This window comes from Pleurodeles waltl, chromosome 1_2 (assembly GCF_031143425.1).
Source record: "Pleurodeles waltl isolate 20211129_DDA chromosome 1_2, aPleWal1.hap1.20221129, whole genome shotgun sequence".
Lineage (NCBI taxonomy): Eukaryota > Metazoa > Chordata > Amphibia > Caudata > Salamandridae > Pleurodeles > Pleurodeles waltl.
The window spans coordinates 43,048,956-43,076,377 of record NC_090437.1 but is presented as its reverse complement, the minus strand read 5'-3'; the positions used below and the strand labels follow the sequence as shown (position 1 = coordinate 43,076,377).

Sequence of the window (27,422 nt, the reverse complement as noted above, 5' to 3'; positions counted from 1 at the left end):
TGCAGCACGTTCAGGATATGATCCTGATGGTTGGGGCTCGATCTAGGGGTCCAGCATGGATGGTTCTCGGGTTTCTTGGCCTCATAAATTTTACGGCCTCTCATGCTCTTTAGCGCATGTGTTATTTATTTTTTTTACATTGGAGCCTCCACCTGCAATGGGTCTAGCACTTGGTTACCTCTCAGACAACATCTGTATTTCAGAAGAGGCAGTCAGAGACTTTCAGTGGTGGCTGACAGAGTCAACCTAAACTGTTGCAGGCCATTCTCCCTAAACCGCCCAGAGCTCGCAGTAGTAACAGATGTATCATCTCTGGGCTGAGGCTGTTACCTAAGGAGTTTGAATTAAGGGGACTTTGGTCTGGGGGTGGGGGGGCAGAATCAACATATCATTATCATATCGTATATCAAGTTTTTTTCAATTTGGTTGCATTTAAGGCCTTTTCCCCATCCATCAAATGGATGTTGTTCCAATTCAACAAGCAAGGTGATGTGGGGCAGTGGTTCAACCTTCAGACAATCTCTTTGATGGACCAAGCTGGGCAAAGGATTTACCTCACTGGTACCAGCCTGACACCCAAACAGCAATTAACAACAGAAAGATGACCAGTCAACATTTGCGAAGGGCCTTTCACTGTGCAGCAACACATGCTGCCCTTTTTGTAGGTACATTTGATCTGTTTGAGCCAGAATCATTTTTTTTAATGTTTGTTCTATGTTCCTTCCTGAAGCCTTCACCATACCTCCATGGTATCTTAACGTTGTCCTTAAGCTCTTGATGTGCATACCTTTTTCGGCTTGCACGTTGTTCATTGAGATTGCTGAGTGGTATTCCTTGTCGCAGTTACTTCTGTGTGCCTTGTTAGTGTGCTGAAGGTGAGTCAGTGCAACTTCTGTATACCGCTTTCTTGCCTGATGTGATGTACTTATGCTTCCTTTCTGACTAAAGTGATGTAACCCTTTCATGTGACACAGTCCTTACTGCTTTTGTCTCTTCCCTTAAGGAGAAGGAGAGAGACTTTTCTGATCAGACTCAAAAAGAGCCCATAGTTCACTCACTAAGTCTCATCTAGTGGATAACCAACTTATTATTTGTTTTAGCCTTGCTAAGAAAGAATGGGTGGTCCAAAATCATACCTTGTCCAGATGAATGTACATAAAACATGTTATGGCAAGGCCATCAATAAGCCTTGTGTGGGTCATCAGGCCCATTCTACCAAAGCCAAGACTGCCATTACAGCACTGGCTATGGGTGTTCCAGTGTCTGACATCTGACAGGTGGACATGTGGTTGTTCATGCATGCCTTGACTTGGCATTACTGTCTTAATTCTCAAGTGTAGAGCTCTATTTCACCTTTTCAGTCCTTCAGGACCTGGTGGAAAGAACTCTCCTCAGCTCCCCAACCTTGTGGGAAGTAGAGCTTTTGGAATCTAGAGAGGACCAGAATCTGCAATTCAATCAGAAAAACAAATCACATATCTGCACTAACACACTTTCTGGTGGATTTTTTTGTATTGGTTGTTATTTGTTTTCATCAGAGCAAAGAGAAAGAACAGAACTGTACATTACATTACATTGATAATTGCTATCATATCCTGGTCTTGTTGTTATTAAACCACATTATTCAACATTGGAAAAGCAGCTTATTATGTTGAGCCTAGATAGTGATTGTGCTGTCACCTAGCGACCTGTTGTATATGCTTTGTATATACTTTGTAGGGTTCAACTCTGCCCAGTGATTCCCAGTCATTTTCATTTGTCTATATCAGTGTCCTTTAAAAATTCTTGCTTGCTAATGGGCAATACTTCCTCCTTGTCCATCCTTTTTCTTTTTTAGTTTCTTCCCACGGAGATGCAACCAAGTACTTTATAAATACACTGCTCACCATTTTAAGATCTGTTCAGGGACTACTTTTAACTTTTATCTGGAGTGCTAGAGGAGTGCGGGTCGTTTCCAATCTCTGCTGTAAACAGGGTTGTAAATCTGTAAATAAAGGAGGCCCCATTCTTGTTGATGTCCCTAAATGCCCCCCTATTCCTACTCATTCATTGTGCCCCTATGCTTTCCTATGCATAAATATATGCATGATCATAGTGGCAATATATTCCTTCCCAATTACGTTTCATACAGGGATTCCTTCCAAACACACTTGCATACACTGAAGGAAGGTCTGTTTGGAGGAGGAGTCTGCCGAGGCACTGATGGCTGCAGAGTTGCGGTGAGAGCGTTGAGCAGCCCGTACTACTTGGGCAGATTTTGTCTGTGTGTGGCGTCCGGAGCCTGTTGTGTCTTTGCCGAACCGGCCCGCACCCACGCCTGATTTTACTCCCAACACCGTCCTTCGCTCGTCACACACCAGTGCCTGAATTCAGGAGACAGCCAGTACCTTTTCACAGTGTACTGCAGAAGGCGTAGGAGTTAGCCATTTGTGCCACTGGTAAAAGTAGAGAAATGTAAGGAGGGGGAGAATTTTATTATTCCTGCTTTCAGAGATGGAAGTCCCTTGAAGTAGCCCTCACTTCTATTGGGCAATGTTTTATTTGTTTTATCATTTTATTCTTTTTGATTTTTTTTTTACCAAGTTTCACACACACATTTTGTTTCTAGCATAGCTATTGTGCAAAAATGCATTTCCCAGCATCAATCAACTCTCAAAAAATGTTTTCATGTTTTGTTCTTTATTTACTTTGTTTTTCACTTATCAAAGACCTGATAGGACGAAATAGCATCAATTGGATTTATCTGTCTTTGATACTTAAAGGTTAATTCACTTGGTCAGTGAAGTATTTATTTTTGTGCACCTTGAGAAGGTCTGAGGTTGCATTTATTTTGCCTTTGGTTTCTAATGTAAGACTAATATGCATTATGCACTACTTAAGGTCTAATATTTGCAACGACTGCTCTATTTAATGCGTCTATAACTCTTTCCCAGGAGGTGCTATTTTATTTGTAATAGTTTATTATTTACAGGAAACCTAAATGAATTTGGTGTCATTCTAAAGATGTCCTCCTGGATTTTACTATTTTTAAGCTTTGCATGAGGGAGTGCCTGCTCTGTCACATGCAATACATTTTGTTAGCTTAAAGTAGGCTTAGAGCCCTATCATTGCTTACCATAGGTTAGCATCATCATCACTCTCAGTTGCTTGCTCCTCCACGTTCTGCGTGTGCTGGCTTCACTTCCTCTTCTTTTGTTTGGCCCTTCCTAGGAGCATGGACAAAGTACCTATGTCCTTCCACTGCTTGCTCTTTCGGATATACTTTTTAGGTCTCAGCTAGATAGGCATGCACGGCCATGAAGAAACATGTCAGCCTGCCCATTTTCAGTTTTTCATATTCACTATCCCAGTTCACCCACAACGCCCCTCTCATTTAAACATAATTGCCAGCTTCTAGCATGAGACCCAACGTAGCACATTATAGCCAAAAACAGGTCTAGTGTTGGGAGCTGGGCATGCTCCTAGGAACTGGCCAGGCCAAGTAGCAGCTGTGGGAGCTGGGTTCAGGCAGTTGCTGCTGGGGCACGTTTTTAATAGGGTTGTTCAGTTGTACATAATGTCTTCTTTGTTATATATAAGTTAACAAAAATGCTGTACAACATACCTTAAAGACGTTGGCAAAGCCTACTGCTCTGGCTGAACACTTATAAGGTCCTAAAGCTGAGACCTATTAGCTATGCCAGTGCTTGTTTCTTATATACCTTTTATAACTGTTGTCATATTTCATCCCTGTCCTATGCTGTGGTTTTTATACCTGAACAACCTTCTTAATATTAGATGTATTTATAGGGGAGTATGTGTTAACTCCAAGTCTGTTTATTAGTAATAAAAAGTGAAATAGTGATTCCCAAGGGGAACAGTTTAGTTTTGAGACTGTGTTCACATATTTTCTTTGTTTTCACCTTTTGAGATTGCTATAGGCGTTATTTTCTATCATCCTTATCTAGGTCTTTGGTCTCTTATTCTTTACATGTGCCAAACAGGTAGGTTTAGGATGATTACTCATCAGTCGCTTCTGTTAGTGAATGGTATTCACTCTTTCTGGTGGATTCTCCATTTAACAGGTGATTCTTCACTACCCTCCCTCTTCTCCATTCTGCAGAGTAGACTTTTACGATTTTATAAAAGGTCACCTTAGCTTTGACCCTTTGCAGGCTTGCAATGTATTTATTTCTGGTCTAGGTCCGAAAGCGTTAGTCACTAAGAAAACTGTCATCAGTGCACAAGTGTGGCACTTAAGTCTCACTTCTGACACATCGAAGGTGGTGTTATGTTGCCATTGAGTTTGATGGTGCAAACTGTCAGCACCAGATCAATTTCTGGAATAGTTCTAGATCCTGTCATGTGCCTTGGGGAACTGAAAAGCTGAGGAATCTGTGGTTAGATAGAACAACCAAAGAGAGAGAATTACCGGATGTGAGTAACTTGATCTGATGAAGACAGCTAGAAGCAGATTCCTTACCTTAGAATTTCCCCAGGCGTCAGTCTGCATCCAGAGGTTTTTCTCGAGCAGTACCACTGCGTGCCGTTAGGAGACGTTGTTCAGCTCAGCGTCAGTCGTCTTCATCGTCTGTGCCACATATGACATCACGGGTCCTATGTAGGTGCGACCCCACCATGCTGATGTCTGTTATTTTTTTCTGTACCAGCCTGCCCCGATTCGAAGATGAGCTACCCCTCAGTCGTTTTTTGACTGATCTTTTTCAACTTTTTGTCGAAGATTTTTGAGTGTTGACACTCCTGGTGCATTAAGGATGTTTTCTTGTAAGACCGGGTTCAAGCCCTGTGGATCCTGCCACTGGGCGATGTCCTTAACAGATCTGCACCTCGCGTGCCTATAGTGTCTGAAGCACGACCCATAATTATGCTCTCAGTGCTGGGTCATTATTCCTAATGCTTTGAGGGAGCAGTCCCAAAAACTCCTTGTGGCCCTGCTCTCGGTCAAGAGAAAGATCCTGGGAATGGTCGCTGACCTCCCCTTTATCGTCGTCATACTCCAAGTACTCAGGCCGATCGAGTAATTTGAGGCGCAAGAAGAAGTCAATGAAGAACATAGTTCTTTGACTTCACCCCATCTGTCAGCTGACAAGATAAGGGTAAAGGGAGCGTTGTCGTTCTAGGCCTCTGTCCTCAGAGGGTTCTTGCATCCTGCTTGTGACACATTCCAGATGGCATATGTAGGCTCTGTAGTGGGACCTGAAGCTTCAGTGGGCACAGCATCTGGAGAATCTCTCTGACATGGTCCAGATCTCGGATGGAAATGTGCGAGATCTGCAGTGGTGGCTAACAAACCTCGATTGGGTCAGAGTCCGATCCCTCTTCCTTCCCCAACCAGATCTTACAGTGGTGACAGATGCTTCACTCCTGGGATGAGGCTGCCACCTGGGAGAGGTGGAGATCAGAGGCATCTGGTCTGTGGCGGAGTCTGAACTCCAAATCAACCAATTGGAGCTCAGGGCGATCAGACTAGCATTGAAAGCATTTCTCTCCTATCTCAAAGGGAAGGTAGTGCAGGTGTTCATGGACAAAAATAACCGCCTTGTGTACTGCCACTAGCAGGGCCTAGTGGGGTCGTGTACCCTTTGCCAAGAGGCTATGCGGCTCTGGACTTGGCTGGAACAGCAGGGCCTATCCCTGTTGGTTCAACATCTGGCAGGCTCTCTGAACACCAGAGCACACGAACTCAGCTGACAGTGCTTAGTCGATCACAGTTGATGTCTCCATCTGGAGGTGGCGCAAGGTCTCTTTCAGCAGTGGGAGAGCCTTGGTTAGATCTGTTCGCCTCCGCAGCTAATGCGCAATGTCAGCAGTATTGCGCGTTGGAGTTTCCAAGGTGGCACTCGCTCAGTTACGCTTTTTGCCTCGAGTTGAGCTCAGACCTCCTGTACGCCTTTCCGTCTATACCACATCTGCCCAGAGTTCTCAAGAATGACCGGTGGAAGTAATCCCTGTGGCTCCTGATTGGGCTCAAAGAGTCTGGTATCGTGAGCTATTGAGCATGCCAATCGATCCTCCAATCAGACTGCCCCTTCGGTAGGATCCTCTGTCACAGCAGCAGGAGTGAGTTCTCTACCGGAACCTGTCCAGTCTCCACCTTCGTGCATGGAGATTGAGTGGCAGCAGTTGACAGCTGTTGACCTTCCTCCCCCCAAAGTCTATAATGTTATGTTGGCAGCCAAGCATCTCTCCAACAAAACAGTATATGTCTGTCATTGGAAGAAATTTGTTTGTGCACAGACAAGTGTGTTGACCCCCTCTCTGAGGTTCTGTTGTTTATACTTTCGTTGGCCCAGCAGGTCTTTGCTTTGGGTACTCTCAAAGCTTATTTGTCTGCAATCTGCTTTCTTACGGCTGCCTGATCAGCTATATTTGTTTAAATTTCCTATTGCAAATAGTTTTCTTAAAGACCTTACTCATATTTTTCCTCCTTCCCCATTCATTATGCCTCAATGGGACTTGAATTGGTTTTGACATTCCTGATGTGTGCTCTTTTCGAGCCTCCCCACAATCATCCTCTAAGTTTTCTCACTTTGAAAGCAGCCTTCCTTATGGCCATTACATCTGCCCGCAGGGTAAATGAGCTGCATCTACGCCACCCTACCTTTCCATCTGTCCTGACAAAGTGCTGCTTCGCACACGGGGCTCCCTTCTTCGGAAAGTGGTTACGCCCTTCCATGTAGACCAATCCCCCACCTTGCCTAGTTTTTACATACCCCCACATCCTTCAAAGGAAGAGGTAAGACTCCTCTGCTTGGACCCAAAAGATAGTTGCCATTCTACCATGATCGTACTAATGAGTTTGGGGTGGATGATCAACTTTTTGCTGGTGATGTGTGTGCGAAGAAAGGTTGGACAGTGCAGAGGAGAACCATCGCCATATGGGTCATATTCTGCATTAAGATGTGCTACGCATTGGCTAAGAAGCAACCCCCTGAATGATTGCATGCTCATTCTACCAGAGCTAAGGCTGCAACCACTGTATTAGCACGCAAAGTTCCAGTCCTGGATATCTCAGGCAGACGTGAACTCTGCACATGTTTACCAAACATTATTTGCAGGGCAGTCTGGTCTGTAGGGACGGGCACTTTGCTCTTTCGGTCCTGCATGACTTTCTGGTGTGATTTTCGACCACAGACCCACCTCTGGGGAGGCAAGGATTGGCTATCTATTTTAAGGTAAGGAATCTGCACCTATTAGTCTCTCTCAGATGAACAAGTTACTTACCTTCAGTAACTTCTTATCTGGTAGAGACAATATCTAGTTGGAGATTCCTTACCGACCAACCTATCTTCCACGCTCTACGAACTGATTTATAGGGACAAGGACTCCCCTTTCTGAGCCCTAGTTTTTATGCACCAGTGGTCAGTGTTCTTAATGGCTCTGTACTTCTGGCATGGAAAGTTGTGAAAAGAAACTGATGTTAGTGCGCCGAGCTGGCTCCTGTATAGGACCCACAACATCATATTTGGCTCAGACGCCGCCGAAGAGCTGAACGATGCCACCTAAAGGCACGCAGGTAGAAAAATCTCTAGATCCAAACTGACACCTCAGGAAATTCCAAGATAAGCAGTCTGCACCTAGATATTGGCTCTACCAGATAAAGCATTATCAAAGGCAAGTAACTTCTTCAGTTACACTTGTGTATAGGAGTAAATGCACAGGTCTAGTGTTATGAGTTTCTTTGACAGATGATCCCAAATTCTCTGGTAATGTTCATATTATTATTAATTTAGGATTATTAGTAAAAGAGTATTTGGATAGGGGAACACAAACACTGGGTGCTGTTGAATTTCATGGCACTCAAATGTTCATATTTTATCTTTTGTGACTGTAATAGATTTAAACATTGTTATCATTGTGTCTGGAAACCCATCAACATTACTAGGATCATACATTAGGTTCTTCGTGACACTCATTTTAGTACTTGTATCATTGAAGACCATCCATCTACTAAAGATCTCTTTCCATGGATACAGAATAGTTGAAATCAGGAGATGTTGAAATTAAGCATTGTTAATGTAAAACCTGCCTGTCAATATTGCCTTGCTAGATTGGATTCCCATATGTTTGTTCATCCTCTAGAATCCAATGGTAAGATCCCAGAAGAAAAGGCAGAGGATACTGACTGTGATGGTTCATCTTTACCTGAAGACTCTCCTGAGGTAAAGTACTGATCATCGTACATGAACATCGCTTGTAGGGGTAGATTATGTTTTTTGTAATAAATGCTATCTAATTTTTAAAGATGACTTTAAAATTGGCAGTCAAAGTACACGGTTAATACTGCAGTAGTGACATTTCCTAGGGTCTGAAGGACAAAAGTAAAAGCAGTGTTAGGTCATCATTATTAGTGACCTGGTGATTGTTGTGATATTTATTACACCAAATTACACCCTACACCGCTTCAGTCAGAATATATCAGGCATGATCAATAGGATCCATTACAAGTTTTTTCTCTAATAATTGAGGACTATCATGAGTATTTTGGTGCTATCACCATCCAACATGCACCACACGTGTCATCACACATAACTGACCACTCAGAAGCACATCATTGCACATCAAACAACACAGTTTAAAGACATACATAGTGTTTAAAGGCACAGAGCTTTTCTTTTTAACAATAGCATTAACTTGACCTCTGTTTCACTCCAGTAACTGAACATTCTCTAAGAGAATTCTGTCATTCTCAGAACCCTGCCTTATTGATGTTCCATTTTCATCAGAGTGTGATAGCATCTCTTCCCTGTCTACTGTATGCTTTGCACAGAGTGTTTTATTTGAGTTGTACCTATTAAACCAGGAATTGACTATCACCTGCAATTTAGTGCTTAGATAATTTTAAGATACTTTTCATGTTGAAAAGTTACCACACATGCCTCCTCCATATTGAGATCTGTGTCACAACTGTTAGGCCACCTCAAACACTTGTAATTAAAAAATAAAGGTCTACTGTCTCTCGTTAGAGTGAATATTGTGGAACATTTCATTAGCTTTGTTTTCTTATCTTGACATTGGGCTTGACCTAAAAGTTAGACAATACTTGAATATAGCCTTACATAATCTTTATTTCTGTCATTTTCTCTCACAGCCAGTGAAGGAAAATTGTTCCGGGGTATATAGTGGAGACAAGCAGATACACAAAAGGTGAGGATTCAGTGGCCTTAAATGTGTTTTACTGACTTTAACAACAGTTTCAGAAGTCTGTTTAATATTATAAGAACGCTCACTGAAGGCTTGGTGTTGTGCCTTCAGTAGCTGATGTGTTTCAAGTGGCAAGAGTAGAGCGCATATTCTAATTGGCAACAAGTCTATATTTAAGGATGTTGTACAGTCAGTTGCCCATTTCAAGGTTGCAGCCTAGCTAAAGACATCGCCTGGGGACATACAGAAAGCTGACCTAGGAATGCATTCTGCCAGCTGCTTGCGATTGGCTTTGTGGTTTGTAACTCATATTTTCTTGCTTTCCATTCGCCGCTTTTATTTATTTTAAGCTGTCAAGTTTGACTTTGTACCTTCCCTTGCAAAAGCTTATTACAGGATCCTTCTGAGAGCTCCTTTTCTGTAAAAGGATCTGTAAATCTTGTTCTTATCTGATCACATTTGCTGTACATTCTAGGACTGAGGTCAAATGTCAAGCACCGTCTTCTGAGGGCACTGGTTTACTTTTCTTTCTCAGACTTCAAAGTAAGAGGGTTCTTGTGACAATCTTGCTGGATACCGGAGATAGGAAAGAGTATTTTTCTAGCACACAATAACATTTAAATGAATTGAAGTATTCCACAATATATCAGAATTAGCAACACAATGAAGCACACGTTTATTTTTTAAGTGTTTGAAACTAATACTTTCATGTGATCAAAACAAATCATTACACTGCGCAGCGCAATTTCCACTCATTTTTGTCTGTGCAGTGTATGGTTTCATTAGTAAAACTGTATGTCTGTACAAATGTATTGTTAATTTCCATTGAAATGTGTTCTCTGTAATAGCAGTATGCTACCACACCATCGATACTCCAATCTATGCCACTCCACTCTACTCTGCACCACTCCATACCACTGCACTCCGCTATGCACCACTCCACTTTACCCCACTTCTCTGCACTCTACGCCACTGCATGCTACACCTTTCTACTCTACCCGTACCACTCTGTTCAATACCCATGCACTCTTCGCCACTGTACCCTATACTACTCCAGTCTAGGTTATACCAGTCCACTCATCACAACTCCACTCTATGCCATTCTGCAACACTGCACTCTGCGCTACTGCACTCTATGCCAGCACACTCTACGCCAATGCACTTTACTCTGTAACACTCAACTATATGCCAATCCACTGTATGCCACTCTAATCTACTTTGCACCACTGCAGTTTATGCCACTGCACTCTACACCACTTTACTCTCACCATTATACTATGTAATTCTGAGCAAATGCATTCTACCCTGCACCACTCCACTCGACTTTCTCTGAAAGAATCTACTCTGTCATTGCACTCTATGCCACTCTGTGCCACTGCACTCTACACAGCTGCACTCTGTCACTAAACTCTAGGCCACTGCACTTTACTCTGCATCACTGTACTCTATGCCACTGCTCTCTACGCCACACTACACCACTGCACTCTGACACCCTACTCTGCAACACTGCACACTCTGCCAATGAACTCTACACCACTCTACTCTGCACTTTCTACTCTGCGCTACTCCACTACACTTTATGCCACTATACTCTGTGGCACTATATTGTACACTGCACCACTCTGTACTGCTCTACTCTGCACCACTCTACGCCACTGCACTCTGCCACTCAACTCTACTGTGCACTCTACGCCACTGTGCTTGATACCACCTGACTATGCCACTGCATTCTGCATCACTCAACTCTGCACCACTTTACGCCACTCTTCTCCACTCCACTATATTCTACATCACTGCATTGTACGCCACTGAATTCAGTGCAACTGCACTCTCTGCCGCAATACTCTGCAGCACTCTACGCCAATTAACTCAACACCAGTCCACTTTAATCTTTGCCACTCCTGTGTATGCCACTCTACGTGACTCCATGCTATGTCACTCCAATACACAACACTCTTGGACCACTCTACTCTACAGGGAGTGCAGAATTATTAGGCAAGTTGTATTTTTGAGGATTAATTTTATTATTGAACAACAACCATGTTCTCAATGAACCCAAAAAACTCATTAATATCAAAACTGAATATTTTTGGAAGTAGTTTTTAGTTTGTTTTTAGTTGTAGCTATGTTAGGGGGATATCTGTGTGTGCAGGTGACTATCACTGTGCATAATTATTAGGCAACTTAACAAAAAAAAATATATACCCATTCCAATTATTTATCATTACCAGTGAAACCAATATAACATCTCAACATTCACAAATATACATTTCTGACATTCAAAAACAAAACAAAAACAAATCAGTGACCAATATAGCCACCTTTCTTTGCAAGGACACTCAAAAGCCTGCCATCCATGGATTCTGTCAGTGTTTTGATCTGTTCACCATCAACATTGCGTGCAGCAGCAACCACAGCCTCCCAGACACTGTTCAGAGAGGTGTACTGTTTTCCCTCCTTGTAAATCTCACATTTGATGATGGACCACAGGTTCTCAATGGGGTTCAGATCAGGTGAACAAGGAGGCCATGTCATTAGATTTCCTTCTTTTATACCCTTTCTTGCCAGCCACGCTGTGGAGTACTTGGACGCGTGTGATGGAGCATTGTCCTGCATGAAAATCATGTTTTTCTTGAAGGATGCAGACTTCTTCCTGTACCACTGCTTGAAGAAGGTGTCTTCCAGGAACTGGCAGTAGGACTGGGAGTTGAGCTTGACTCCATCCTCAACCCAAAAAGGCCCCACAAGCTCATCTTTGATGATACCAGCCCGAACCAGTACTCCACCTCCACCTTGCTGGCGTCTGAGTCGGACTGGAGCTCTCTGCCCTTTACCAATCCAGCCACGGGCCCATCCATCTGGCCCATCAAGACTCACTCTCATTTCATCAGTCCATAAAACCTTAGAAAAATCAGTCTTGAGATATTTCTTGGCCCAGTCTTGACGTTTCAGCTTGTGTGTCTTGTTCAGTGGTGGTCGTCTTTCAGCCTTTCTTACCTTGGCCATGTCTCTGAGTATTGCACACCTTGTGCTTTTGGGCACTCCAGTGATGTTGCAGCTCTGAAATATGGCCAAACTGGTGGCAAGTGGCATCGTGGCAGCTGCACGCTTGACTTTTCTCAGTTCATGGGCAGTTATTTTGCGCCTTGGTTTTTCCACACGCTTCTTGCGACCCTGTTGACTATTTTGAATGAAACGCTTGATTGTTCGATGATCACGCTTCAGAAGCTTTGCAATTTTAAGACTGCTGCATCCCTCTGCAAGATATCTCACTATTTTTGACTTTTCTGAGCCTGTCAAGTCCTTCTTTTGACCCATTTTGCCAAAGGAAAGGAAGTTGCCTAATAATTATGCACACCTGATATAGGGTGTTGATGTCATTAGACCACACCCCTTCTCATTACAGAGATGCACATCACCTAATATGCTTGATTGGTAGTAGGCTTTCGAGCCTATACAGCTTGGAGTAAGACAACATGCATAAAGAGGATGATGTGGTCAAAATACTAATTTGCCTAATAATTCTGCACTCCCTGTACAACACTGTACTTCACTCTTTGCCATTCCAGTCATCGCCACTCCACGCCACTCACCTCTATGCCACTAACTTTTAGCCATGCTGAACAGCAGCTGCTCTGGTGTAAAACATGGCTAAAACACATTGGCAAAGCCAATAGCTCTTAAATAGGCGAGACCTATTGGCTTTTCTAATGATTTGTAATCTTTGCTTTTATGAAATGTTCCAAAATTAATGAATTGCCATTAGTCTACCAACTGTATCACCATGGTATACATGGCAAGTGGTTTATACATGCTATTTTTTTTTAAGTAAGCTAATACAGAGCAATTTGCTCAGTGGGCCCAGATTGCCTTTTAATAATGTTCATATAGCATTTTGTGCTCCATTATATCATGAAGCTGAGAAGCAGGAGTCACATCATTGGGGAATGGGCATGACTGGGCTTGATGACACTGTTGGCTGATCACAACTGAATGCTTGTTTCCCCCCTCCAGATCTGGCTTCCACGTATCACTGTGCCTTACAGAACCTCAGATATTTCTCTCTTGACTGTAGTTGTTCTTAGATTCGTTCTTTCTGTGAACAGCCAGCAGTCTGTTGGCCCTACCTCCCTTGCCCCAATAACCTGGACTTAGCGATGCAAGAGGTATATACCCCAGTTAGACGTGTTTGACCTCCAGTTCAGCCCACACTACTGCTGGCAGCCCTAGAGTGACCTGTTTGGTCTTACTCGCTGCTGTGTTGAGACTGCCCAGCAGTCGCTCCTCCATTTATTTGAATGAGTCATGGATATTGTTATTGTCTGATTACACCTGTTACCTCAGTGGCTACAAGGACTGGAAGGTCCAAGCGTTCCAACCCACTCACTCCTTTCCAACCAGAGTCAAGCTTCAGAGAAAAGCATCACCCTCAGACATGCCCGCTGGGATAATTCATGCACTACTATTGTCTAGATCTAGACTCACAACCCGGAGACTTGGTGTGGGGTCTTCATAGAGGCTGTGTGATTTTACGTTGACCTGCGTGGATGATCTGTAAAGATTGTTACATTTGTGTATATGCTTGGTTGTGGATGTACGTTTCATGCAAGTATTTCTGAGGAAGTATATGTGGATAGCGTATAGGTCTGAGTGGACGTCTTTGGGGTTTTTTGTGTGTGTATGTAAGCATGTGGGGGGACTGTGTATTTTGGAGGTTTCTGGAGCCGGGAGTTCATCTGGGTGTATGTTGGTCTTAGATACGTGGGCCTGTGTGAGTTGTGTGAGGGCAACGTCTCTCTGTCTTGGAAGGTGTGGGTGCGTGCTTTTTTGAGTGTCAGTTTATTATTGAAGATTAATGTATTGAACTGGCATACGTGACCATAATGTATAAACAAATATAGCTCTTTTAAAAAATTATCTAATTACATTATACAACCATTGCGCTGGCCTCACAAATACATACCCAAAAAACAGTTTGTCACTGCAAATCAAAATTTTATTCACACGCAAAACAATACACCACATTATTTTTACTTATGGTATATCTCATGTATACTCAAGAAAGTTCCTGCGAGTTCTTGGGCAGTATCTGAGGCCACATTAAAGGTCAATGACCTTATAGGTACACATTGGAAAGACAAGAAAAATATTTCAATAGCTAGGCGGTATATTAAATAGCTAGAGATCATTGAAGTGCTTTGTCAAGCAGTTTTAGTAGTCGCCGACCTATAATTCATTTTTCATGGAGTTCAGTATAGGCGGGTTTGGATTTGAAGGTCGAGCTGGTCGGATTTACCCGTCATGGTGTTTCTTGCTATTGTAATATCTCTTAGTTGAAATGGCCGTGTGGAAAAAGTAGTTTCGGTGGAATTTATTTACTTTGTAAGGGTTTTTGGACACTTGAGTAAATAGAGTCAGCAGTTAATGTAGGTTGTGGGCACTGGTTATTACCTTGTATGCATCTGAATGTTTACACTTAGGTAATTGCAGTCCTAAATGTATAATATTGGATGAAGAAAAACCTCAGTTAGCCTAAAGCAAAGAGAAACATCTCAAAACTGTGTGAATCATTCATATCTCATGAGTTTATTTTGGGTTGAATGCCTCCTTGTTTTTGCATATTGGAGAGCTGGACGCAAAGTGCAAGCAGTCACATGTGTGAGATCGCCTGTCCTTGGATGTGACATCCCAAGTGCACCAGAAATTGCTTTCTTGTTACGGAGGTGTGACACGGCCACAGTGTTCGAACATCTTTTTGAAATGCAATCTTTTTCTGCTGAGTTTGATATCTTTCGCCATGGGGACAATACGTAAAAGGAGATAAAACCACTGAGTCCTGGTTGCCTCTTCTGTCCCTTTTGTAACCCACTCCAGTGCCTACCTACAGCAGAGATGTATGCTGATCTCGGTCCATCTTGATGGTCGCGTTTTGGGATTGCTGGACATACATGTCTTTGTAGGCCTGTTTTGCATGTTTTCAAATCTACATCCCCATTAGCCACCATCTTGCAGACTGTGTGGCCTTAGAGTAACGAGGTGTTAGCATTGACACCATGCTATAATATGTTTGTATTGCACAATTAGGTGTTTGCAGTGAATGGGACCAGCATTGAAGGGGCTAGCCAGAGAAAAAAATCTTCTGAAAGAATGTTCTAGGGAACCTAGGTGCTGGCAAAAATCGAACAAGCCAGTTTTCTAGGCAATCGTGATTTTATAGCTTAGTTCTTAAAACATAATAACTTGCTCATTCATCGTGCACTTATCTTATTCTTTTGGAAGCGATTTGTAGTTTCTGGGATGTGTGACTACCACACTCTCCTTTCAGGCCTCCACGGTCACTTGGCATGTATAGCACTATTCTTCAGTGATGTTCTAATTATCATTTCTCATGCATTACTCTCCATTGGAATAGTACCATGTGATCAACTTTCATCTGTTCTGTGGTGCTTAGTGGTGGTGACATTAATTGGTACCTAACTTTTTCGTTGCACAGAATTCAATTTACTAATATCATCAGCTCACTGATCCTGCTGTCATTATTATTTATATTGTGGTGTTGCAAATGCTTCAAGGTTCTCGCAGAGAGGTGGGTATAAATGTGGTGAAGCAGATTGTGAAAGTCGAATTATATGCTGAAATAGGCTTTTTAAACGCTTCTGAATGAAACAAGCTCACTCATGTTTATTTAACTATTGTATTTACCACTCCTGCAGCCGCAGACATTAAGATGCTGTACATATAAATCAACACAGTTACTTGACATAACGCAGGTAGAAGATACACATCCTTCAGTGAGTGTGTATGGCGGAGAGGAAATGTAAGAGAAATGCAGCTGAATTGAAAATCAACAAGAAACTTTAAATTGGAGTCTTGCATTAAGTGAGAATCAGTGGAGTCCACGAAAAAAGAAAGTGATGTGGTTGTAACTATCCTGAGTCAGAGACCAGTTTTACCGCGGAGTACAGACTTGTCTTGAGTCGACCAAGGCAGATTAGGAGACACATTTGACTCAAGGGGGTCGAGGAGGAAGTTTGCAGATTTTGTCTGCATGTTAATATGACATAGCTAGGCAAGGGTAGGGACAAGGGCATCTCCAGCAGATTTCTAGGAGATAAGTCATCTATTTCTAGGGAGTCCATTATGAGGGACCATTTTAGACTTTTTAAAGTGCAAAAGATTGAGGAGAAGTGTTTTTGTGAATTCAGAAAACAAAGCTTTGCATCATCGAGGTCTGAACATTTTCTAGGCAGGTGTGAAGAACAGTTGTTATATCAGTGAATAGATATTTTTGGGGTGTATAAGTGTATGTCATCATATTGGTGGCAGGGCAAGCTTGAATTCTCGAGGGCCAGACTCGGTGGTTCTACGTAATAGATTGAACAGAGAAGGAGCATGGATGAAGCCTTGACATAGTCAGCAAGGCAAGTTCTCCATCTTCGCCACTCTGTTGTGGTGGAGTATGAATTCTCAAGCCTGGGATCAAAAGCATGCTCTACTTGACCTAGTTATAGAAGTTATAGCGACAGACACTCAAACAAATGAAATTCATGACTGACAATGCTATTTGTTTCACGTTAGAAAGACAAACTGAAAAGAGATAGCAAGGCAGTAAAAGAAGCTTGAAGTTGTTTAATGAGAAAGAAGAAATTAGCTACTTCAGTGAATGCTGGGGCGACCAGAATTCTTAGTGCTCAAAGTACTCATCATCCTCGACAGTTGGACAGTAGATTCAACACAAAATAAATCTTAATTACAAATTATGCAGCCACTTCATTTACTTGTGCAAGTGCTTGCATGATGTCATAATCAGCCTGCAATCTAGAATGATAGCCAGCAGTGCTGTAAGGACAGTTCAGCAAGTTGGGCTCTTGTGTGTTATGTTACTGGTACTGTTTTTCTTAAATGCCTTTGATTTTAATGTCCTGATCAGTTTGAACTGGTGAGTACTACGAACAGACTTCTATTTGTAATATTGTGGGTAGGGGAATAAAAAATTGGGTGCCCAGTTCCTTCCAAAATCAATTCTTTTTTTTTCTAGTGATATACAAGTTTTATGTACTCGATTTGTTGGTTATTTAGGTGTCTTGGCAGCCCTCTAATCTTAGCAATGGTATTGTTGGGTAAGGGCTTAAAGTGTAAATAGGTTAAAAAAAAAAAAAAAAAAAACGGTTGCGTGATAACTACTAGCGTTGTGCCATGGCATTGTTTAGTTTTCATCCTCTTTTTAATTCGGCCACTTCCATAGTTAAGTGTATAATCCCATCATTTACCAAAACAGCTTTGATTGGCTTCTGTCCAGAATACAATTGAGTATTTGTTTCATATTCATGTTTACAACAATGTATTCCTATTGTTTTGATTGTATTGTTTTATTTGCGGTCACAAACCTTTGGGAATGTTTATTCCCAATCATAAGAACTAACTGCGATTTGTAATTGGTCGGTAAATGCTGGTTGGCTCACAAAATGAGTTCAGTACACCACAAAAAAGTAATTTTGCGGTTGCAAATCCTATTATTTTTCAAATCCTATTACCTAGGTTTGCAACTGCAAATTGGCTCTTTTCATCGGGACCATAGACATCCTTGAATGCTTCAAATAAGAATTCAGGATATGGGCATACAAATACATAAGACATCAGAAACAAGGCATTGCAGAAGTGTGAGGAGGGAGGGAGTACGGTTTATGGTGCGATTACATTTATGGAAAGGTGGGGTTTAAGACTTTTCTTGAAATTGCACCAACATTGAAACAGATCTGAAGTGCAAAGAACATTTTTCCCATGTGTCATTTAAAAAACAAATGGCACGTGGGTTCTGCATATCCAGCCTGGGAGCAAATTTGTCTGCTTTTCTCAGGGGGTGCCTTACTGATCTTACAACAGACTTCAAAGTGGACTCTGTCAGGTGGAGTGCAGTAATGCAGCTGAGGACGTAGGGTGTGTACAAACATTGTTGTGGTTGAGAGGAGTCTAGTTGCTGCCCCAAGAAGGGCTGTGAGAGTTGTCAGTGAAGCTCAGACAGGCCATGAAATGGTGTTTTGCCTCTCCCTTTGTCTTTGTGTTATGACTTGGGCCTGAACCATGGGTCAGAAGCACATATGAATAAGGAAGGGCTAGGTTTTGTAGAGTAATATATTCTGGAACATGTGATTTGCTCTATTTTCTTATGCTTTATTTAAGAACATGAAGGAGTCAAAGGAAGAACATGTCCTTGTAGGAGAGGATGAAGTCATGAAAGTTTATATTCTAGAGCCACTTCTGGATGAGCACTCAAGGCTTCCTACATTTTAGGGCAAACTCAACTTTGTTGGATTGAGCTTCACATGCACCGCAGACAACCTGACTATGCAGGACCTTCAGCTGAGACCTGACTTTAAGGATGTTGATAGCCACTTGTAGTAAATGTCTTTAAATAATCCATAATAATATTATGTCCAGGAAAATATATTCTTTATTATCAACCCCTCTGCATCCTGACAACAGCTTCAGCTCCCAGCAGAAGACCCCTAACATTCCAAATTCCCTTATGTGTACATATAATATAGAATACTAAACTAAATTACTATGATATCCCTATATAACAATGTATATAGGCAATGAACCTACAAATGTGATTTGTGGTGCTTTCAAGATAGCAATTAATGGGATTAGTAGTTAGAAATTTAAGCTTTCTACACAATATTTCCCATTCATATCAAACGTACTTCCTTACATAAGAATTTAATGGTAACGGTTTAAATGAATGTCTTTTTTTCTCATTTTACTAGTGATTAATAATGTTGTCCTGGCCTTTCTAACTTTGATGTTGACTGAATTTTTGAATATTTTTTTTTACTGAACTTGACAGTGTGAAGATAAATGAAGATTGCATTTTTTATTTTAATTAGTTTGACATTTAAAGCAAAATTAATGTATATTTTCCTATTTTTATATGTGACCTGGTAGTTTATTACAAATAAAGTCTAATTTGAATGGATTTGTCTTGTTGGCAGAATAGCACTCCCAGTGGCTCCATGGGTGCGAGTATATGCCCCTGTGGGACAAGACAGAGGAGTGGAATTGGTGTAGTTCTGGAGGAATCCATCTGTACAAATTGTTTTCGACTAGAGAGGTATGACTTGACTCAAGTTAAGCAACTGTCAGTGATGCCTACCTATGAGTGGAGAAATCTGAGACCTGTATGTTGATGATATCAAAGGATGCCAGTAGGCCACACATCACCAAGTACATGATTCACCATGAGTAGTGATAGCTTGAATGCCCTCATTTATCTGGATGATGGTAGTGCCTATAATACAGCAGAGAGAAAACAAGATTTGTTGAGTTGGAGGAAATCATGAGGATCATAGTCCTCTACAAGCTGTTAGGCCCTGCCTATTGGGAAATTGCCATGGAAAGGGAAAACATGTTATGGAGTTAGAACCGGATTGTTCCTGAGGTCTTCACACCTAGACTGGTCGCTAATCTGTATGCAGCGCCTGTTACTTTAAACTTGCCATCAATGACCTGTGGTCCACAGAAAAGAAAATGTTTCATATAAAAAATGTGCATTTAAGAATTGTGTAGCTGTTTATGGAGAGAGGTGAATGTGGACACTTTTCAGGGATGAGGGGGTAAGCCCTGTGAAAAGAGAGGAGTGCATGTCAAAGATGCATGTGATGCCCTCTTGTGGCAGGGCTCTAATATTAGATGATGGAATGAAATCATCACTGTAGAAGGTTGCTTTTCAACAGTATAGAATGTTAAGCTAGTATTGTGTTGTCAAGGGTGGAGGAGTGCCAGAGATGGGTATGTTGTAGATGGGTGGTGTGTGAGGTTTTTCAGCATGAATGGTGGACTTCATAAAAAATACGTTTATACTTCGGAATGTGCAGCTTGACCTTGTGACCAGAAATGTGTTACGTTTAGTACAAATTGTAGTACATAACTAGTTAGACTTGATGCAATATATAAACCAGAAAGGTTGTGTGAGGTCATGAAAAATTATCAGGTTTGTGGTCTGGAGATATCAACAGAGAGAAAAGAACAATCAGACTGTTATGCATATTGGAATAATAGGGTAGACATATTCAAAGTTTTGATATAGTGATCTTCATTAGCTGTTTCTGAAAGACTCACTAAATAGTAGTTTTGAACACACTGAGTTTGGAGCGTACTCTGATCTCTGTGGAATGGAGGTCCAGCGATAAAGGACTAGAAGTTATAGAGCTCAGAATCTTGATGCTGCTCAAAGTGATTTGGATGTAAGCAGCACGTTCTGGTTCCGGGATGGTGTGTAGAAAGTCAGTATATTGGAAAAAGGGTGAAGGGAGTATTTCCGATCTTGCAGATTTTTTTAAAATACTCTTTTATTACAGTTGGTTTTTTCTAATGAATGATGGGTAGAAGACAGTTAAGCATTGTTTGATTGCCTTAAATAATACCCTTACTTTTGTTGTTAGCCTTTAAGATGAGCTCTAAATAGTGGTCCACCTTGTTGATAGCAATGATTTCTTTGTGAGATTTGCTGTTTCGACAATGACGAGGCCAGCTGAGATTTAGATTTACATCATGTCTTTTCATGTTTATGCACATATATTTTGTTTGGTTTAGCTGTAAAAAAAAAAAAAAAAAACTCCCTCCTTCAGTCGACATATCCCCCTGTTTTATTTCTCTTGCAGCCTGACCTTTTATTATCCACTGCATTGTTTTCCTCTCTACCATCAGTTAATGCCTTAATGCCCTTGTTCCACCTTATCTATCCAAGGAAAAGTTCATATACATAGCCACACTTTACCTCTCATTTGTTTTTGATGGGTTTTTCTAACTGCAGATACCTCACTTTGTGAATATCCCCAGGTGCTAGACTGAATCTAGACAATACAATGCAGTGTGCCTGCATGCCAGCGGGTGGTGCTGGGTGACTTTGTGTCAACGCCATTCCAATCTGGAAGTGATGAGCAATGCCACATATGTGACATTGATCTATGCTGATATCAGTTATTTTCTTTCTGCAACAACAACGAGGTGATTTGTGGATTGCTTGAATTAATCTCAGCCACTGAAAATTACTCGGGCCTCATCCCAATCCATTGTTTTTCACCCACCATGCCACCCCTGTTTGGACACAGCCATATGCAAATTAGCCTTGACTCAAGGGAACAGTCAAACTTGAACTGCCCAGTTCTTTTCTTTCTACACCCTCAGATGCAGATCCAGAGCTCAGCTCCTATTTATTCACCTGTGAAGAGAACTTTTTCCTTCAAATTTTTATGCAATGGATGTCACCCCTAAGCTCACAGTGTTTAAGCCTTGTAGGGACTGTCACAAATGGACGTCTGTGACACTCTCCTCGATGTGTGCCTTTGGTGCTTGGGTTCTTTGCACGGCCCGAAGGCCTATGACGGCTGCGCCTCGATGATCCAAAAGCATCCAAAATCACCAGGCAAAGGTCTACGGGCGAAGCACCAGAAGGCACTTTGCAGGTCTCACTACAAGTCAGTTGAGAGAGCGGACCGGATCCCGAAGTTGTTCCCAAGGCCAGTCTTCCTTGCAGTTGGAGTTTTCAGTTGAGTCAAAGAAAACACACAAAAAGTCCACGTGGGCCAAGAAGACCTGTAACCTTCACAAGTTACCATCCAAGGTGGCTGGATGCAGCCAACTTAGTCACCCGTTCAGGCCAAAACACTACAGATTCTCTAGGCAGGGATATGGAACCTAGTGTGGTTCTTCAGTGCCATACCTGGATGAGGTCCACTGGATTCTCTGGGGACATCCAAGGGTCCTTATGTCTTTTTATGACTCTAACCTGTTTGGTGGAGAAAGGGACTGGGCCCAGGAGCACTTTAAAGAAAGCTGAATAACAGCATGTTCTCTGGATCTTTTAACTCCTGCCTGGAAGTCTCCAAAACAATTCTGTCCTTTTAGGGGATTTGCTCCACAGCGTCAGCCCCCATCAGTTGCACAACATCCTTCCCAGCTCTTTCGAGGTAAGGGGGATAGGTCTGGCAGACAAGAACACAGTCACCAGAGACAGCATTCCTTCCATTCATCTGCCCCTCTAGCTGTGTCTGCAAAGCCTCTTTAGTGAACCTTTAGCGTCATTCCACTACCCAATGGGAGGCAGGATCATCCACGTCCTATAGGGGTGGCAAATGGGTCTTGCAGTTTGTCCAACCGGCTATGCCCTGCCATTCCTTTTCACTCACCACACCTGCCACCTACAACTGAACGCTTGTCAGAGGACCAATTGTCTGTCTTATGTCACGAAGTACAAGCATTTGGGCCAGTGGAGCCATAGAGAGGATAACTGCCTTGGAAGTGGGGACTGGGTGTTATTCCTGCTATTTATTTTTCCTGAAGGATGAAGGCATCTGTGTTATCCTGGAATTTCACCCTCTAAAAGCCTTCCTGTGGGAAGGAAAATTAGAGATGCCCACTGTGGCACAGGTTCAATCTGCCTTGGATCCCAGAGACTTAATAATTGTGTTGGATGCTTATTTTCACTGGATGGTCATTTTCACATCCCCATCCTGCAGGCCAAAAGGGTGCTACGTGTGCTTTCAGGTCGGCCACAAGCATTTACCTTACTATCCTTCCTTTTGGCGTCACTGTGCCATGTGTGAGTTTACAAAGGTGATGGTGATAGTCGCTGCCCATCTGCAGAAGTCAGGGGTGGCAGTATTCCCCTATCTTGACGATTGGCTGTTGAAGGAGCATTTGCCGCAGTGAGTGGGAGACCACTTCTAGACTATAGCGAACCTCTTGACATCATTGGGGGTCTCGAGTTAATGTGCTGAATTCACACCAGTCTCCTTTGCAGAGGTTCTTCTTCAACAGGGCCATCCTGGATATGTTGGGCTTTCAGGTCCTTTCTCCTGAATGACGTTCAGGACATTTGGGATATGACCCTGATGTTTCAACTTCTGTCACAGTGAGTATAGGTTTGAGGTTTCTTGGCTTACTAGCCTCGAGCATCTTGCTTGCCAACCATGCCAGGTGGCACATGTGAGCTGTGTTGTGGGATGTCAGTCTCAGTGGGCCCAGAATCAGGAAAGCATGTCCAATTCTATCAAGTTGTTGGAGGAAAATGTAAAAGATTTGCATTGGTGGCTGCTCAACCGCAGTTGGATCATGAGCAGACCCCTTTCCTGCCACGCCCAGAGTGTACGGTGGTCATGGATGCATCGCTATTGAGTTGAGGTGGTCATGTGTGATAGGTGGAAATTAGGGAACTCTGGTCTTCAGAGGAGACCTGTCTCTACATCAGCCTGCTGAAGATGAGGGTAATTTGCTTGGCATTGAAGGTCTTCCTTCCGACCATGTTAAGTGTGTTTGAATGATGCCAGTATCACCAGGGATGGTATCCTGGTGCCTGGAGAAAGAGGGTGCTGCCCTGACTTTGGCCTTATGGAATAGCAAGGTTTTCAGTTTTTTACATAATTCTAGGATTGAGATGGGGTACTGATGTTTGTGGGGAAAGGCTATTCCAGGCTTTAAAAGGCAAGTACAAAAAGGTGCAACCTCCTGCTCTGACTCTTTGAAAGCTGGAAATGTGTGCAAGCAGAAGGTTGGCAAAGTTGAGGTGTCTGGTTGGTGTGAGAAAGCTGATGTGGCTGTTCAGGTATGTAGAATCTAAATTGTGCACAGTTTTGTATGTGTGAGTAGGGAGCTTGAATAGGGCATGTTTGAGAATGGGGAGCCAGTGGAGGTCTTTGAGGCGTGTGGGTATGTGAGTGCGGGTGGGTTTTGAGCACGCGTCTGACTGTTGCATTCTGAATGTCCTGGAATCTCTTCATGAACTGTTTGCTGATGTTACATAAAGTTTGTTTCTGTAGTCCAGCTTGCTGGTGATCAAGGATTGGGTGATGGCACTCCTGTTGTTGAGCAGGAGTCATCTGAAGATTTTCCAGAGGAACCTGAGGGTGTGGAAGCAGGAGGAGGAGACTGTGTTAATCTGGCTGGTCATTGAGAATTGATTGCCAATCACTATCCCTAGGTACCTTCCTTGGTTTGATGGGTTGGGTGTCACTCCTAGTTCAGAGGGTCACCAAACCATGCACCGGAGGGAGGTGTCTTTTCTGAAAATGGCCATCTCAGTCTTGTGGGAGGTAGGGTCCAAACAGTTTATCTTAATCCAGTTTGCAACTTTGGACAAGCAGTTGATGAACTTTGTAGGAGTGTTGAAAGTATGATCAGTGGGAGAGTATGAGCTGAGTGTCACTGGTGTACGGGAAGATGCTGAGTCCATGAGCTATGGACTTTTTGGCAAGTGGTGTTCTGTAGACATTAAAGAGCTTGGGGCTGAGCCAAGAGCCTGCATGGACACTTTTTATCTAGCTCAAGCTAGAGGAGGTGTACAGGGCCAGGCAGACTATTTGGGTGCATCCTGAGAGTTAGAAGCTTATCCACTGGTGTGTGTCTATGTATTCCAGACTTTTGGAGACGTTAGATGAGGATGGAATAGGAGACAGTGTTGAAAGGTGAAGGAGGATGAGTGTTGCTTTGTTTCCCTTGTCCATGAAGGCTGTTCTGGTGCTGTGGTTGGACTGGAATCCACATTGGGAAGGTTGAAGAAGATGATTGTTGTTGAGGGAGTCAGCATGTCATTTGATGATTAAGTTTTCCTGGACTTTTGGCAGGTAGTGTAGCAAAGAGATGGGTCTATATTTTACCAGTGCACCTGGGTCTGCTGACATTTTTTTCATTAGACTTAAGATAGTGGCATATTTCCAGGAGTCCAGGAAGGTGGCAGTGGTGGAGAGTTCAGTGTCCGAGAAAGGGCAGTACAGTTGAGGTTGAGTCATGTGGTACAGATAAAGTGAGGACAAGGGTCTGGTGCGGCTCCCAAGTGGATGAAGCACATGGTGGAGGCAGTTTTCAGGGGGATGATGATGGGTCAGCAGGTCAGGGAGGTTTCTGTAGTGTTCTTCTCATCAGGTTCGAGGTTGGCATGGGTGGGGAGGTCCAGTTGAAATGCGAAGTTGTTGTATATGGTGCTAACTTTGTTGCTGAGAGACCTGGATGAAAATTCCTGGGAGAGGGTGATGGCCACGGAGCTGCCAGTGTGGGAGATGGATTCCTTCACTTTGGAGAAGGTTATTTTAGAGGTGTTGGAGCTGGTTTTCTTCTTTGCAGGCAGAGCAGAGTATTTGGTGGCGCTGATTGCTGGTCGTTGAACTGGAGAACTGATCTGTAGGTGCTCCTGTCATTGTTGTCCTGGTGTGATGTCATTGGCGTTTCAGCTGCTTACAGTTGCATGTGGAGGATAATAGGTCATATGTAGGCCAGCTTGCTTACGTCTAGCTCATGAGGTAGGGATGGTTTTGATCAGTCCAGGGGGTCTGCACAGGAGTTGAAGTTAGTAAAAGATCATGAGAGTTTGTCTTGGTGTGGCAGGTTTTGAGTTCTGTAGTCCAGGTTTCCTTGGGGACCATGTTCCAGTTGCATTGGGTAGTTTTGGTGGGTGTGTTTCCAAAATGGTATGGTTGATACAGGTCGAATTGGACAAAGAATTTGTTGGTCCAGGTGAGGGGGGTGGGCTTGTCCACTTTGATGTCAGAGAAGTTGGTGAAAACAGGGTTGTCCCACGAAATTGATGAGGTCCTTCACTTATTGCGTCAGTCAGTGTGTTCAGGTCTTCCAGGGGGATTTTAGTTGTCAAGTTGATGTGGCCCTGCAAGTGAAAGTTGAGGTCACTGAGGAGGATGAAGGAGCATGAGTCAAGCATTAGTGGGGTTATGAAGTCCACCATGATATGGATCCAGGAGTTCTGTAGAGTAGGGGCCCTCCCAGGGCCTTTCCCTCTTACTTTAGATGTTGAGCTTGAAAGCAAGTTTTTTGAAGTGGTCACTTAGGTTTGCCAGTGTGATGAAGCAGTGGATATTTTTCACCAGAGTGAGGCTAGTACAGGTTCTCCTCCATTTGGTACTACCAGGTGGTGCACCACCTGGCAGGATCTTTAAGTGCTAGGGCAAACAAACTCAGTTGGCGACGCCTGGTGGATCAAAATGGCAGTTGCATTCGGAGGTGGCATGAGGCATCATCCAACAGTGCGAAGAGCCCTAGCTAGATCTGTTCACCACCTCTAAGAATTTGCAATGTCATCACTTTTGCACACTGGAGTTCCCCAAAAAGATATCCCTCTCTGATACATTCCACATAGAGTCGAGCTTGAGACGCCTGTATCCCTTCCAGCCACTACCTCTCCTGCCCCAAGTCCTGAAAAAGATTAGGAATAACTACAGCCAAGTCATCCTAGTGGCACCAGATGGGGCTTGGAGAGTGTGGAACCCATTGGTAATGAGCATCTGCCCTCGAATCTGGCTTTCACTTGCAGCAGCAGGGCAGAGTCTTAGACCTGAACTTGCACAAGCTGCAACTCCTTGTGTGAAGAATGAACAGTGGCAGTTGAGTTCTTTTGATGTGCCTTTTGAGGTTGTTGCTTTCATCCTAAAGGCCAAGCACCCTTCCACAAAATCTGTATATGCAGGGTGCTTGGGACAGGTTTGTAGCATGGTGCGGTTCCTAACAGTTAGACCCATTGCAGATGAAACTGTTGGGTGGGTTTTTGTTTGCTTTGTTTTTGGCCCAGTATGGCCTTGCTCTCAGCACAGGTAAAGGTTACCTGTCGAATCTTTCAGTCTTTTTACATTTGCCAGGCCAACCGTCCTTGTTCAAATCACTGGTTGTGATGCAATTTTTAAAAGATTTGAAGCATGTTTTTTCCTTTCCTTCTACAGTGGGACTTAAATTTTGTCGTCACCTTTCTGGTGGGTACCCATTTCAAATTAATGCTCTGTTGTTCATTGCGCCTGCTCACCCTAAAAACTGTCTTACTGGTGGTGATAACATCCACACGCTGGGTGAGTCTTCAGGCCCTTTCAGCCCAGCTTCCTTTTTCCTGCACAGACTAGTGCTAAGGACTCAAGTTTCATTCCTGCTGCAGATGGTAACACTTTTGCATGTCAGACAAGCCATCACTCTGCCAACTTTCTTTGCTCCACCTCATCCCTTGAAAGATTAAGAAAGTCTATCTGGATCCTGCTAAAACGCACTCAGCTATTACATTGATCGCACCAGGAAACATTGGGTGGAAGACAAGCTCTTTATGGCGTATTCAGGGGCAAAGAAGGACAAAAAGGTGGAGAAATGGACCATCTCTCAATGGGTAATGTAGGAAGTTGGCTCTGTATGCACTATTTCAAAGTAAGGAATAGTATGCACAGAGTCCAAGGGTTCCCCTTAGAGGTAAGATAGTGGCAAAAAGAGATAATACTAATGCTCTATTTTGTGGTAGT

At 43.0% G+C, this 27,422-nt stretch overlaps 1 protein-coding gene across 9 annotated transcripts in view; it reads left to right on the top strand.

Annotated features, from left to right (window-relative positions):
• PTPN13 (protein tyrosine phosphatase non-receptor type 13) overlaps positions 1 to 27,422 on the top strand; it is a 1,045,801-nt gene that overhangs the window by 912,682 nt on the left and 105,697 nt on the right. For all 9 annotated transcript variants that reach the window (XM_069236135.1, XM_069236143.1, XM_069236122.1 and 6 more), the window contains 2 exons: positions 8,083 to 8,162; positions 9,092 to 9,147. In XM_069236135.1, coding sequence (XP_069092236.1) covers positions 8,083 to 8,162; positions 9,092 to 9,147 — 136 coding nt within the window. The remainder of the gene's footprint in view (positions 1 to 8,082; positions 8,163 to 9,091; positions 9,148 to 27,422) is intronic.